General features: G+C 45.7%; 1 protein-coding gene across 1 annotated transcript in view; it reads left to right on the top strand.

Annotated features, from left to right (window-relative positions):
* Cul4a (cullin 4A) overlaps nt 1–15,907 on the top strand; it is a 38,393-nt gene that overhangs the window by 2,497 nt on the left and 19,989 nt on the right. Inside the window, exons 3-7 of the mRNA XM_057752774.1 lie at nt 6,781–6,885; nt 12,393–12,461; nt 13,695–13,768; nt 14,235–14,397; nt 14,990–15,079. Coding sequence (XP_057608757.1) covers nt 6,781–6,885; nt 12,393–12,461; nt 13,695–13,768; nt 14,235–14,397; nt 14,990–15,079 — 501 coding nt within the window. The remainder of the gene's footprint in view (nt 1–6,780; nt 6,886–12,392; nt 12,462–13,694; nt 13,769–14,234; nt 14,398–14,989; nt 15,080–15,907) is intronic.

Here is a 15,907-nt window from a genome sequence, read left to right as displayed (position 1 = left end):
AGGCGTGCGCCACCAACGCCCGGCTCCCAGATAATTTTTTTAAGTAAACTTTCTTGAAGTATAATTTATATATAACTTGTGCTCCAGTAGGTTTTTTTTAGGGGGAGGGGAAGTTGACTAGTTTTATTTTGTATAGCGCAGGCTGTCCCAAACTCAAGGTATTCCTCCTGTGGGTTACAGACTTACACTAACATACTTGCTGTGCTAGTAGATTTTAATGGCCTAATATGCAGTTGTTTTGCTGCCCAACCCATATAGACTGTTTCCATCCCCCACAGAGAACTGCAGCCCTTTGCACCCCCCACCCCTGCAGTCATTTCTCTGCCATTTCTATCTAAAGGAATCTTGCGTTTGTCTTCTTTGCTGTCTGGCTCTTAGAATACCAGTTTGCAGTTTACATGTAGTGCTAACAGTTTGGTGTTTTGTTTTTTAAAATTTTTTAAATGTGTTATTACTTGAATAGAACTACATCACTTTCCCTGTTCCCCTTCCTCCCTTCACCAACCCCCAGTTCTCCTCAGACCCCCGCTGTACATCCCCCAAGTGCATGGTGTTTTTATTCCTGATTAGTGTGGATATAGTACAATTGGTGTATTCATTAGGTAAAGGACCTTTGGGTGCCCAGTGGGAAACATTGCCAGCAAAGCCGCTGTGGGCATGAGTTCTCATTCCTCTCAGGAAACTATCTCAGAGATCTTAAGAAGATGTGTGTTCATTTTTTAAGAAACTGGCTGCTTTTCAAAGTGGCTGTACCGTTTTGCACCCTGCCAGTAGTATGAAGTCCTGTTTGCTCCACATTCTCACCAGCATTTGGTGCTGTCGGCTTTACCTGTGGTTTAATTTACCGTTCTACTGATATTAGGCATCTTTTCATATATTTATTGTTATATTCTGTACCCTTTTTTGATGAAGTTAACTATTCAAACCTTTTGTCTGCTTGACTATCTCCTCTCCTCTCCCTCCCTTTTTATCTCACTATGTAGCCTACTCTGGCTTCAAATTTATAACTTTTCTGCTTCAACTTCCCAAATTCTTTTGTTAACAGACATAAGCCAGTATGTCCAGCTTCATTTTTTTAGATTATTTTCCTGTTACTGAGTGTGGATTTAGTATGGATTCTTCCAGATACAAGTTGCATATATTATCTTCTAGTTCATAATTTACCCCTTAACTTTTAGATATATGTCCTTTTAAGAACAGTGATTTAAATTGTGAAGTCTAGTGTTTCAGCTGTTCTTTTAGGTTGCAATTTTAGTATCTGCCTAAAAAAAATAAGAAAATAAATTTTTGCCATAGCTGGGAATAGTAGCACACTCCTGTAAACCCAGCCCTCAGCAGGCAGAAGAGATTCAGGAATTCAAGGTTAGCCTCTTCTACTAGGCAGCTCTAGGCAAGACCCTGTCTCAAAAAAACAGATCTTTGTGCTAATCTAAGATCTTATATTTCCCTAGTAGACATTCAGAGTTAAAAATTTTGCATTTAGATCTGTGATCTATAGCTTGTAAGATATAAGTCTACATTCAGTGTTGTCCCTATAAATGTCCAGGTGCTGGGCACGTTGTTGCCCGACTTTCTCAAAGACAAGACCAGCTGTCCATCTAGGAGTGGGTGTAACGAGGTGTTAAATCAGAAAGGACTGGCTCCGCCTTGCATTCCCACAGTCGTTTCAGCTGTTCTTGGTCCTCTCTCTTTAGGAATCTTAGAATCTGTTTTCTGGCTTCTTCCAAGAGGACAGCTAAGGTTTTGATTGGGATTCTGGTGACTCTATTAGTTCGTTTAGAGAGAACCGACTCAGCCTTAATGATAGAGAGCACTCTGGTGGGGCTTTTTAAATATTTCTCAGCAATGTTTCTTGTTTCGGTTATACAGATGTTACAAACTTTTTATGGATTTTTTTTAACCTTAAGTTCTGATTTGTGATTTTCACTGTTATAGAGGAACACTGTTGATTTTTATATATTGAAGTTGTTTTTTTTTAAAGATTTATTTATTTATTATGTATACAGTATTCTCAGTACTCTGTCTGCAGGCCAGAAGAGGGCACCAGATCTCATTACAGATGGTTGTGAGCCACCATGTGGTTGCTGGGAATTGAACTCAGAACCTTTGGAAGAGCAGGTGGTCCTCTTAACCACTGAGCCAACTCTTCAGCCCTGAAGTTGTCTTTCTAACTTGACAACCTTGTTTGTTTCTAGCTTTTTCATAGAGTCCCATTTGGTCTTCTGCCCAGATGATCATATGTAACTAGAAAGCTTTTTCTTTTCTAAATTTTGTACCTATTATTTCTTTGCTTTGTCTTGTTGTACTGGCAAGAGCCTCTCTGACAGTGGTTAGAAGTAAGAAAGCAGGGCACTTGTTTTGCTCTGGGTCTCAGGAAGGTTTATTTTACCGCTGTTGAGTGTAGTGCTGCCACGTAGGCGGGTCCTTTCTGCTCCTGGGTTGATGAAAGTATGCTTCTGCATCTATTGAGGGATCGTGTGGGTTTTGTCTCTTAGTTTGTCAGTTATGTTCATTATCCCCCTGCCTTTTGAGTATAAAGACAGTCTTGTATGTTTGGGCTATATCTTACTTGGCTAAAATGGGTTTTTTGTTTGTTTTGTTTGTTTGAGACATAGTCTCACTATGTAGCCTTGACTGGCTACTCACTATATAGGCTAGGCTAGCCTCAAACTCCCAGAGGATCCTCCTGCCTCTGCCTCCTGAGTGCTGCTGGAATTAAAGTGTCTGCCACTGTGCCCAATTCTGTGGTCTTTTTATGTGCTGGGTTGAGTTGTTAATGTCTTGTAAAATTGTCTTACTGGATAATTTTCCTACTACAACTTTGATCAGTTTGCGTGTCAAAGTAGTGGTGGCTTTTGGGGTTTGAAATGAGTCTCCCTTTTATACAGTTGGTGGCATTTCTTTCCTTAGACGTTTGAGGGCATTCCCTCATGGAGCCACTCTGTTCTCATTAGCATCACCATCATTGTTACCACTTTGTGTGGATGTTCTTCCTGCATGCATGTCTGGGTACCACATTCCAAACCTAGTGCCCACAGGACAGAAGGTGTCACATCTAGAACTGAGGCTACAGACAGTTGTGAATTGCCACGTGGGTACTGGATGTCAAACCTGGGTCCTCTGAAAGGACAACTTCTAACTGCTGAGCCATCTCCATCTCGGTTTTCTTCATGGAAAGATTTTAAGTGCACAGTGATTGTTCCAAGTCCCCCTGAGACTACCAGCCCTCTTGTCTTTAGAGTCTAACCCAGCCATGCCTCCACTGCTATTGCTGCCACTGGTGTGAGTTTCCCACACACTTTGTCTTCTTCCTACGGGCGCAGTTGGGGTCATTCTGAAGGCTTTTTGAAGCTCTGCTTCATCTTTGGACACATAGACTCTCTTAGATGACTGTTGTTTCTTCCTGACCTGCAAACTCTGTGTTTTGGTTCTGGTTGATCCCATTAAGGAGAATCTGATAATCTTTGACTGGATGTTCAACATTATAAATTCTGATATGCCAGATATTTTTATATACTTTATTGTTAAAGTATTTGGAGATAATCTGGCCTTTTTAAGTCTTGCTTTTAGGATGGATCAGTTAGGCCAGACCAGAGCAATGCTGTATCCAAGACCCCAACACTGAAGCGGAGCTTCCTAGGACCCTGACTGTGGCTTCCAGTTCTAGGCCCCGTGTGAACTCTGGCACTGTTTCCTCCACCCTTCTAGATGGTTCTTTTCTTGACATTTGTAGTTGCCTCCCCTTTGTTGCATATTGGGAGACTTTATATCCCCTGCAGGCCCTCATCTCCTGACTCAGGGCCCTGCTTGCAGCCTGGAAACTGGGTGGGAAGCTGGATCGCCAACCTCTAGTCACTGTCGAAGGCCTCAGTATGCTTGCTGTGCTTTGTCTGGGTTTTGGTGCTCAAGACACCAACATGCTTTGTGGTGTCTCTGGTTTTTTGGGGGGAAGGGGGGTATTTTGACCAGGAGCAAGAACTACACCAAGAACCTAAATACTCAGAAGTTTTGTTTGATAAAATGTATCTTGCTACTGAAGCTACTGTCCTGTTGCCTAGACCCTGCACTGTTCAGTTTTAGCTGTCCTGGCAGTGTAAGGACTTTCCATACCACGTGCAGTGATGCGTCTGAGGGTGAGCCCTCGCACATTCCAAGCCGCTCCATCCCATCCTCGGGCCTCTGTAGAGCAGTGCTACTGAAGCAGAGCCAAGGGACAGCTTGGGCCTTGAGCCAGCGGTTGCTCACCTGCTCCTCTGTGTTTGGTTCCAGCTGTGCTTCATGCTCTGCCTCAGAATCTTAGCTGCAATGCAAGCATCAGTTTTTACCAGAGTCTGGAAATGTTTACTTTTAAAGTCTAGTGTAGACACAGAAACCCATTGGTTATGCTCTATGCTCAGCAACTTGTTTGCTCAGGTTTTCTCCTTGGATTCCATCTGTCAGTTCATGATGAGGAAATCTCCTGGCTTCCCACCCTCTGTCTTCCTCCTCTGGGTAGGGCTATTTTAAGGATGCAGATCTCTGCTTCTGAAGACCTGAGTCTGAACCACTCAGAAGAACGTTCATCTGTGGTTTATGTACTGGAGTTTTGTTCTTTGGTCATCCTAGTGCACGACATTATTTCCAGGAGCCATTAGAGGAAGGCCCAGTGCTGAGCGCAACCTGAGAACAAATTCCTCAGAGTGACCTAGGTTCCAGGGAGAGTCCAGGTCACACAACAGGGCTGTTAGTGAAGGAGAAAACAGCATAATTTTGTGTAGAAGTAAGTGATAGGATTGGCTCAAACTAGTGTGGAAAGCCCAGGAAATGGTGGATAGATCAGTGTTGTTCTTATCTAAGGTATTCTATTACCAATAAAGACTCGGGAGTCAGATATTGGGGTAAAAACCTTGTAGAACAAAGAAATGGCAGAAGAGCGACCAGCTGACCCCTTCTCTCCACAATTCCTAGAGTAAAAAGGACATCCAGAAAGCCCAAGAATCCCCAAGTCTATTCCTTCCTGTGCCTCTCTATCCATATCCTGGGTCCTCTGCATACTTTCTGACTGATTCTTGTCAACTACTCCCTGGCTCAGCCCCCTGATTCAAGGTTAACTTTATTAACACAGTCTCAGGGTGTCACCATGTGATCACCCACAACAGATCAATATTGCTCTATTACCACTTTGAGGAAGTCCTGCATTAGTATAGAGTAAATTCAGTACAAAAGCAGAGAATCTACCCTCTCCAACCACCAGAACCTGCCCTCGTCTAGCAGCCCTGCTCAGCACTCAGTAGCTGTGTGTCTTTAGCTCTTTAGCTCTTTCCTCAATCTTTTTTCTTTTTCTTTTTTTTTTTTTCTTTTTTTGGTTTTCTGACACAAGGTTTCTCTGTAACTTTGGAGCCTGTCCTTGAACTAGCTCTTGTAGACCAGGCTGGCCTCAACTCAGACTCATAGAGATTCACCGCCTTGCCTCCAAGTAAAGGCATGTGCCACTACCGCCCGGCTAAATAGATCTGGAGGACTGTCGTAGGTGCATGTCTCCTTAGAGGCTTCTGAGTTTCCTGTTGCCTGCATTTGAGTCCTGATTTCATTCTGCATTGTCACTCAGGTGGGCTTCTAGTGAGGCCCAGTATCCCAGCACTGTTCCAGGTGGAATGGGGTGAGGAGGGGAGGTAGGAGACAGCAAGCCTGTGGTGTGACCATCCTTGCCCCAGAAAGTGTCACCAGTCCTGAGCTGCTGGGTCTGGGCAGCGTGCCTTGCTGGTCTTCTGCTATGAGTTCAGAGTCATCCTGGGGCCCCACCCTGCCACATTGGTATGTCTCTTTGTCATGGCTGGGCCCAGATGTAACTAGGTGTGTGTGGCAGTTTCCTGAGGGCTTGCCAGGCAGTTGAGCTTGTTTCCCTTGCGTCCTTTTTGTCAGTGAGTTAGTGACATGGTCCATGATTTCTTGCTCCTATTTCCTGTGACTTCAACTCCCGCCCAAGAACCTCTGCATGAATTGGAATTTAGGAAGCCTACGGCTGCCTGCTGCCCCTCATTTTGTTCTTCACCTGAGGGGACTAGACAGAGCCATAGGAAACATTGTTCACTGTTTCAGTGCATAAGCACATGCAGGTGATGCTTGAGAGCAAGTGGACAGACAGCACTGGACACCACAGCCCACACTTATCGGCATCTGGTGCTCTGACCCAGCCACAGTCTGTTAGTCTGGGACGGAAGTAGTCAGCTGTGAGGAGTGACCCTTGGGGCTATATGAGCAGTATTTTTTTAGGAATGGATTGATATGAGTAACAACTGTGAACTGGTACAAGCTAAATCCAAAATCTACCACATCCCACCTCTGATTGTTAGATTAAATCTTACTTCTCTGGAGTGGCTCTTTTAAATGCCCACAGCACACTGTTGGTCAGGAATCATCGTTCTTCCACCCTCTACTCACGGTAGGTGGAGTCCCTGCCATGCGTGAGCAGGAATTCTGAGCAGGATAAATAAATGTGTGTCCTACCTCAGCCTGGAGAATCAGAAAATGGCCATAAGCTCCAAACCTGCTTTAGAATCCTGGTCCTGCTGTGCGGCCTGATAGAGAAGCACTGGACTGGGTAGAGCTGGATACTTGAGTGCCGGGCCTCCCAAGTGCTGGGGATAACAAGTGTAGCACAGCGTCAGTCCGAGCCCCTTAGTGGTGGCCATTGCCATGATGCTCGCACAAGTGCAGGAAGCACCCATAGTTCCGGGCTTGCTTGTAGGTCACTGAAGTACCCAGTGGCATCTGACTGATCACCCTCTCCCTCTATTGTAGGCTGTTGAAAACCTTTGTTCTCACAAAGTCTCCCCGACACTCTACAAGCAGCTGCGCCAGGTCTGCGAAGACCACGTCCAAGCCCAGATCCTTCCGTTCAGAGAATATCCTTTTTGTGCTTTTTCTTTGTGCCTCAGGATGTTTGTTTATTACACACATCTTTAAAATGGGATAAAGGACTAATATTTGTTTATTACACACATCTTTAAAATGGGATAAAGGACTAATGGATATCCTTAATATTAAAGGAATAAGTTTTAAATTCTTTTTTATAGAACAAAGGGCCTAAGTTTGTTTCATAACTCATTTTAATAGATTTTTAAGTGAAATTTGTAACATCTGAATGACTGATGGGGGTAAACAGCTTCCACTTAAGCATCTAGGTGGAGAATTTAGAGAAATTTCTAAAAATTCCTTAAAATTGAAATTCTGTCCTTTTAATGAAAACCATTTGTATTCATTTTCTATAAAATGTGACAAATCCTACAAATGTGGCTGCTTCAAACATACCTGGTTTATGTTTGGGGTTGTTTCTGTCAGGAATCAGGGTTCAGCTCCATGGTTTCCTAGCTCGTTGTCTCACAGGCCCAAGTCAGGGTGTCAGGAAGGCTGTCTCATCTGAAGGTGGGTCTTTCCTGGTTCCCACAGGTGGGTAGCTATAAGGAAAAAGATCCCTACTTACCATCTGGCCGTGGGGCCGGCTTAACCCGAGGACTGTGCTCAGATGCTTGCTGCATCCAGTTTCTCCTGGTGGGTTGTGTGCTATTGTGGGCAGGCAGGAGAACCTGCCTGTCTGGTCTAAGACTGTACCTCCCAGGACACGACCAGACAAAGGAGTGGTGGCTGTGGTGTTCAGTTGAAGAAGGGAATTATTTATTCAGGCATGTGCTATACACAGCACTGGGCAGAGGGCAGCATAGGGTCTGCTGCCATGTCATCTTGTGACTTATGCCCACAAGGACATCTGTATGACCTGGCCGAAGGCTGGTCCCCAAGCACATTGCCAGTTTTAGGACACAAACGTCATGTGTGAATCCCATGCTGACTTCTTTGGCTCCATGCTTTAGTGTATAAAACAAATCCCAACACCTGCCTATTGAAGACTTTCTCTGGGTTCATGAAATCTTTTTCTTCCTGTGACTCTCATCAAAGGAAACATGGTCCTGCCAGCTGTATAGACCCTGTTAATGCAGAGCAGCAAGCAAGCAGTGTTGCTGGATGTTGAGGCCTTTAGGTTTCTGCTACATAAACGTCTATCAGATCCTCTCTATTCTCTGGCAAGTGTTCTGAACTAACAACTGCAAGATTGCACAAGATCACAGTGACCACATACCCTGGAGGAGAACCTGCCAGCATGCACTCTTATCTCAGGAGGTATCTGTGAGGCTTATGGAGCCCCTACACCTTTCAGAGTACTGGAGTAGCCTGGCATGTGGCCCAGTGACACTAGATGTTCAGCAGCCGTGTTGTAGGACAGCAGTACCCATCAGGGTCAGCTCATAGTGTTTTGTTCTAATCCCACTTTGCTGGAAACCACATTTTGATTGCCTGCTTTAATTATCCTCCTGCCAGTTAATCCCACTCTGGGGGTTGACCAAAATGGTCACATATGTAACAAGTCTTTGTTTCCTACCCCATGGTGGATTATAGAAAAGTGACTGTGCCTCATTTCTACCTTCCAAGGGATCCTAGCTCCAGGGTAGAGCCAGGGAAGGACGCTGTTCCTTGGTAACAAGCAAGGGTGATAAAAGTCACGATTTGTTTACAGAAGGAAAAAGCGCTAACACATTAGATGCCTTAGTGACAATGTGTCTTGAACCCAGACACATGCAGCTGACAGCGGCAGGGCAGAAACCAGGGGCTGGGGCCCGGAAGGATACCACTGAATTGGGCCTCGAAGGACAATGGGATGTAACCAGACAGAGTGAACATGAGTGAGTGCAAAGTGTGTTCTTAAGAACTGTGCCAGGCCAGATGGTGGTGGCACACACCTTTAATCCCAGCACTTGGGAGGCAGAGGCAGACGGATCTCTGGGAGTTTGAGGCCAGCCTAGTCTATAGAGCAAGTTCATTCCAGGACAGGCACCAAAGCTACAGAGAAACTCTATCTCAGGGGGAAAAAAAAACTGTGCACAGTCTGGTGTGCAGTCCAGGTCACAGGCTGCATTTGGTTCTGGATATGCCATCACGGAGTTGCACTTCAAGCTGTACAAGTCAGTGAGATTACTTACAGGTTTCTAAGAAAGAGCTCAACCAAATTGTCATATGAAGATCTATTGGGCAGAATGATGGGACAATCTAGAACTGTGGCCAACATGCAGCCTAAAACCTTCACCAGCCAACACATTTCCAAAGTGGCTGTTATGTGTTGCTGGGCATCAAACTAGGTTCTAGAAACAGCATTGTAACACAGGATTCTCCCTTAAGGCGTCCCTCAATGGAGATAACAAAGATAGGCTTTTGTGTAGCAAAAGGCCACGTGCACGTCTGGACATAAAGGAAGACTAACCCGCCTACCTGAGAAGGGATGTGCCGGGGAGAGGAGATGGTGCTGTTGGGTGGCCTGTGCAGAAACGTGGCAGGCAGAGTGAGACAAGCCCAGAGGCCAGGATGAGCAGTTGCTGCCACTGGCTTCCAGAAGAGAAAAGTCAAAGAAGGAAGGCTCACCTGTGGCCTGAAGTGTGGTTGGATCCATGTTGTGCTCAGGGTTCTGCAGCGCACAGTTTTGGCCAATGGGGAGAATGGTAATTAAGTAGCCCTAAACAGATCAATGTGAGATGATTTTTCTCGACCTGATTGAGATGCTGCAGCCAAGTTGAATGACCCTGGGGATTGGCACTCAGATAGCAGTGAATACCTCTGAAATATACATAATGTATTTTTGCTTTCCTTTAAATGGTCTTTGTGATTGGCAGTTTTTTGATGGTGTGTCATAAGTATTCATGTTGTTGGATTTTATCGTACCATGAAGGATGTACCTCACTTTCATGGATGGTGTGTGTCCTTTGCATGGATTGAAATGAGACAAGAATGGCTACCATAAAGCTGCCTCAGCAGAAGCCACAACAGACCCTCCTGTCAGCTATGCATCTCATTGCCTAAACTTACCTCTAGCACTGTGGCGATGCTGTAAGCCTTGCATCCTGGAATTGACTGAATTCTAGCAGGTTGCATAGGATCTTGGTAAATACCTACTCTGTGGTACTAGTTCACTCTTTTGTGCTTTTTTTCATGGAAAATACCAACAAATGGTTAATGAGGATGCCTGTTAAATTAGCAGAGCTCTTTTCTTAAAGAACATTGACATTGAACCCTTACATCTTAATACTGGGTCAGGTACAACTCCTTCATGGTTATTAGTGATGCCTGAGCTGCCAGGTAGCAACAGAAGATGGACTAGCATCAGTTTAACTCCGTTTTTAAGCTTAAAGGCCCATGTAGACTCACTGCCACACAACTCCAGCTGCACAGTGTGAATGCAGTAGGGACTCTGCAGATCGGCAGGCTTGTGGCATCTCTCAACCTGCTGAATGTCCTGTGGCTGGCCTTTGTCTTGCTTTGCACAAATAGAGGTCTGGCATATTTTTACCATCATAGAAGCATTCTCCCAGGGTAATGTGCTAGCCACGGAACTGACAGGCCTTTTCTCTGTCTAAACTTGTGAATATGCTTCCTGAGGTTAGGAGGCAAGAACTAGACCTCTTTGTCTGACCTACTATGGTTATTGCCACCTGCACAGATATGCCTGTGGCCTCACTGCCTCCCTAAGCATTCTCTTCCCCTCCTAAGGCTGGGCCAGCATCGCCTGCTTCTGCCAGCTGCCCTTGACCGACTGAAGATCTGGTGTGGCGCAATTACCAACTTTCTCCTCAGTCTGGATGCGCCATTTCCTCATGGGAACTGAGTGTGCGTGGCCTGCCACACTGGAACTCATTGAATGGATGGTGCCGTGTGCTAGTGAGTGGCAGACAGGGCCACAGCACAGGACCCCGGTGCTTTCTGCCTACATGGACTGCTTTTTCTTATTGGGAAGCTCAAAGAGCAAATGAAGATCCTTCTATCGAAACCTGCTTTCAGATAGCTTTATTTTAAAATTGTATTTTGCACATTTTTTTAAAAAGGTATATCCTAGGAGCTAGAGAGGTTGCTCATTGACAAAAGCACTTGGTGCTCTTGCCGCGGACCCAAGTTCAATTTCCAGAACAGCTCACTTGAGCTCCATCCAGGTAATGTGACACCTCTGGCTTCCATGGGTATTGGCACCAACACACACATACATACCAATAAAAAAATTAAATCACTTAAGAAAAAATCTAAAATTTAAATAAGTGGGACTGGAGAGATGGCTCAGCAATTAAGAGCACTTGCTGCTCTTACAGAGGACCGGGGTTTGGTTACTAGAACCCACACGGTGTCTCACAACCATCCATATAACTCCAGTTCCAGGAGATCTGATGTTCCTTTCTGTTCTCTTTTGGGCACTACATATATGTACACAAATACATACATATGTATGTACATAAATTATAGAATATCCTAATAGCAAGTTCCAGGCCATCCAGAGAACATAATGAGACACTAGCTCACACAAAAAAAAAGTGTGTGTGTATGTGTGTGTATACTGGCACGTGCCTGTAATATCTGAGGACACTGAGGCAGAGGACCTCAAGTTTAACACCAGCATAGGATGTATGTCAATATCCTGACTCAGACAAGCACAGTGTGGTGGCTAACACCTGAAATCCCAACACGTGGGAAACTGGGAAAGGAAGATTGCTTCATTTAAGGCCAGTCTTGGCTAGAATGAGACTGTCCCAAAAGCACACATACAACATACATGTGTACACTTAGAGTCTAGCTGAGTGCATAATTTGGTCATGAATACAACTTGATGTTAGTATTCTGAGCTTATACTTTTACTGGGCAAACCACTACCACTCTTGAGCTGCCAGCTCCCTACTATACACTTTTATACACACGTTGACTGTGGGGCACTCAGGCCCCACCAGACACCAGTTCTAGAAGGTCCATCATGGAGTTATGTTCAGTCCTAACCCTCAGAAGCTGAAATCTGGACACCCAGATGAAGCACTCATGCCTGGTTGTTTGTGTCAGCGGGCAGGAATGGAAAGTAACCCTGCAGAGAAGAGAGAATGGAAGCCAAAGTGGAGCAATGAGAGACAGATCCAAGGGGATAGGATGAGTCAGGTAGGTTACTACAAAAGGGAATGAGGTGACAATGGGCAGAGGCTAGGAACCCACTCGTGGTTTGGGAGCTGCAGGTCTCTGTCAGTCTTTTTGTAAACTGGCTTATAAGCCTGAGTGTTTCCTGGAGGCTGGAAGTCCAAGACCCAGGCACGAGTAGACTCCTGGTAATAGAGAGTGAGATGTCTTTGATTCCTCTGGTACTGTTGCCTCGGGATTAGGTTTTCACTGCGGGTTTAGACAGCACAAGTGTTCAGACTATAGTGTAACTTACACTAGATAATGGTGTAATGATCATACTTTCTGTGTTACTAGAAGGACACCTGGGAAGGGTAATGAGATTGAAAGTTGTGAAAAAAAAATGGAATGGACTGGTGTGTTTGAAGTTTCCTTAGCAGGTCCGCACAGACTCACTAGACAGTGTTTTATTTCTAAAGAAGATTAACACATGCTGGCAAGACCACTGCAGACAAATGGTAAGTTTGCAGCCCTCGCCAGCCCTGCTTTTCCAGCCTGGGTGCTATTAGTAATGCCTGTGTTGGCTCACTCACACCTGCCTTAACTTGCCTTTCCACCAACTTAAGGCCTGAGCTCAGGGGCCCTTCACTACAATGGAGCAGGAGAGTAGGGTGGGAGGGTGCTGGCCAACTCTGCCTCCAGGTCAGCAGTCAGTGTGTGCTTGTAGAAAGAGGCGCCTTAAGTTCTCAAAGGAAACTCCAGATGTCTAACTGCAGTTTGGCCTGGGTTCCAGCCCCTCGCTGTAGTTAGATGGCAGAAGCTTAGGCTGTGATGGTATTTAACTTGTCTTCACACATGTGAGTTTTTGTGTGGCTCAGCTGTTGGCTTCTTCAAGTAGCCTGAGTGCTTGCTTTCTAGAGATGAGGAGAAGGTGATGAGCATTTTGAGCCATGTGGATGTGAAAACAATGTCTATTAGGGACGGTGTTCTCAAATGTCAGCAGTCTCTGCAGAAAGCTGGTAAATACAGGGCTTCAACAGCAAGGGTAGAAGGACAGCTCACTGCCTGCGCTCTCGCTGTCCTTGCAACAGAGCACACTCTGAAGCCCGAGCCTCAAGACCATATAGCAAGATTTAACTTAGAAAATTTAAGCCAGGAAGGGGGATCCTGCATGTGTCTGTAATCACATTTAGGAAGTAAACAGGAAAATAAAGGAGTTTAAGGCCATGAAACCCCATCTCAAAAAAAACCAAGACTAGTTTAGTACTTAGCCATCCAAAGAGCATCATTGTGTCATCTGTTGGGAGATAATTAAATTTCAAAGATCATTGAGGTTAAATGCTTTAAAATTCCTGTAGTCTGGGCTGAAAAATACCAGAAGAGAAGTTAAATTTATAAAAATTGGGGACTTGGGCTGGAGAGGTGGCTCAGCAGTTAAGAGAACTGACTGTTCTGCCCGAGGACCCGAGTTCAATTTCCCAGCACCCACATGGCAGCTCACAACTGTCTGAAGATCCAGTTCCAGGGGATCTGACACCTTCACACCAATGCACATAAAATAAAGTTAAACCATAAAAAAAATTTTTTTAAAAAAATTGGGGACTTGATGTGTGAGGGCTTTCCATCAAGAAGTGATTGTTACATTCAAGACAGCTAATGTAAGGACGGTCCGGAAAGTCTGATCTCAAGTGGTCGGTGCATGGCTGAGCATGGGAACGGGGGTGTGAGTGCTGCTCCTTTCTGGTCTTCAGATCATGATCAGAAGCATCTTCCTGTTTCTGGATCGCACCTATGTCCTCCAGAACTCCATGCTGCCTTCTATCTGGTGAGTGCCCTCCCGGTCTGACGAGCCCTGCTGCCTTCTCTCGGGTGGAGTGATCCTCCCCAAATCTCCTAGGCTACCAGCTGGAGTAGAGAGGAGATTTCTGGGAACAGTGCAGGAAAAAGGAAGGGATCCAGAGGGAGCAGATGCAGTGGTGGTTCCCACAGACTCGACACCTTTGTGCTTGCCCAAGAAGAGTGGTGAGCCATGGGTCAGAGACAGCAGATTCACACAAAAGCAGTCGATTGTTGGGCACCTGTGTGACATGTATCTCCTTACCTCCTCGGGGTGGTCAGCTTGACCTATCCAGGAAATAACCTCATTTAGGATAGAGACACTGTCATCCTGGACTAGAGGCCTTTCCAAGCTCTGGGTATAACCAACAAATAGCAGTTTGGGACAGGTGCATGTGAAGCTTCTGGAGCATCCAAGGCTGACCTGAAGCCTTGCTCTGCTTTCTGCCTGTCAGGGACATGGGCCTAGAGCTGTTCAGGAACCACATCATCAGCGACAGAATGGTGCAGAGTAAGACCATTGATGGGATCCTGCTGCTCATTGGGCGTGAGAGAAGCGGTGAGGCTGTGGACAGGAGCCTGCTCCGGAGTCTGCTGAGCATGCTCTCAGATCTCCAGGTGAGGCTTTGGTCTTGAGTGTGTGGGAGCCACTGCAGGTGCCTGCTGCAAAGTAAACACAGGCTTCATAAAGTATGAGTTGAAGATACGGTTATCTACTCCTTAAGGAGAGAATGCCTGAAGCTAACACCACACTACACAAGGAGCCACGGAGGAAAAGATTGATAAGTATGGCTGTATAAAAATGTTAGTTTTTGGCCGGGCGGTGGTGGCGCATGCCTTTAATCCCAGCACTCGGGAGGCAGAGGCAGGCAGATCTCTGTGAGTTCGAGGCCAGTGTGGTCTACAAGAGACAGTTCCAGGACAGGCTCCAAAACTACAGAGAAACCTGTCTCGAAAAACCAAAAAAAAAAAAGTTTAAATGGAAAATATACCATAAACAAAGGTAAAATCAATTGCCAAGGTACAAAGGCAAATAAACATTAGTGTTGAGCAGGTAGGGCCCTGGCCTGGCAGGAAAAGTTTTCCGGAGATCAGTGGCACGTGATGACCACAAGCTGCAGCCTGCTGACTCAGAAGGTGGGGGGGGGGGCTTAGTGCTTGAAAAGGCAGGCTCCTGCATGAAGCACGCCAGTAACTGCTTATTCCCTAGGTATATAAAGACTCGTTTGAACTGAAGTTCTTGGAAGAGACTAACTGTCTGTATGCTGCAGAAGGCCAGAGGCTGATGCAAGACAGGGAGGTGAGTTGTGTGACCAACTGTCTTTGCTTTAACCCCCTCAGGGAGCCATTCACAAGGATTGCACGCTTTCCTGTGTACACATTTATCAGTCTCCTCAAGTCCTCAGGGATGGACTGCTTGTTGTAGAAGTTCATTCCTTTCCCTTAGGTTTGTCCTTTTACCCCCCCCCCACACACACACACACACACAAGTAGTTTCTGGAATAGCAGAGGAGCACATGTCTAAGTGAGAGGATAAAATATAAATCCTAAATATGGAAGACAAATAATTAAGAATCAAAGATTTTCATCTATGTAAAGCACTGGTAAAGAATTATCTCCAAGCCAGGCAGTGGCGGTGCACACCTTTAAGCCCTTGGGAGGCAGAGGACGGTGGACTTCTGTGAGTCCAAGGCCAGCCTGGTCTACAAGCAAGTTTTAGGACAACCAAAGTTACACAGAGAAACTCTGTCTCCAAAAAAAAAAATTCTCTCCAAAAATGCATGTGTAATAAATAATACATGTGATGTTGCATATGTAATACCAATATCACCCCACCCTGCTGGGCAGCTTCCGAGGTCCTGGAGTTAAGTCCTGAAGGGAGCCCTGAGCACAGACACGGTTACCTGCTCCTTGTAAGGTAGCCCAGCCTGTCAGAGCAGAACTTAACTGCAGCAGTGCTGGCAGATGCCAACCCTGAGAACTAATCACCCCAGACAACTGACATCTGTTTGCAGTCTGGCACAGGGGAGGTCTCACCTCTGACAGCTTCCTGTGTGGGTGCCAGGTTGCCAGTAGGCTTTGGGCTTTCTACCCAGATACTACTAGTGACTCACCCTATGGGCCCTAA

This window comes from Chionomys nivalis, chromosome 20 (assembly GCF_950005125.1).
Source record: "Chionomys nivalis chromosome 20, mChiNiv1.1, whole genome shotgun sequence".
In the NCBI taxonomy this organism is placed as follows: Eukaryota; Metazoa; Chordata; class Mammalia; order Rodentia; family Cricetidae; genus Chionomys; species Chionomys nivalis.
The sequence above is the reverse complement of the archived record's forward strand: the minus strand, read 5'-3'. Positions and strand labels throughout refer to the sequence as shown.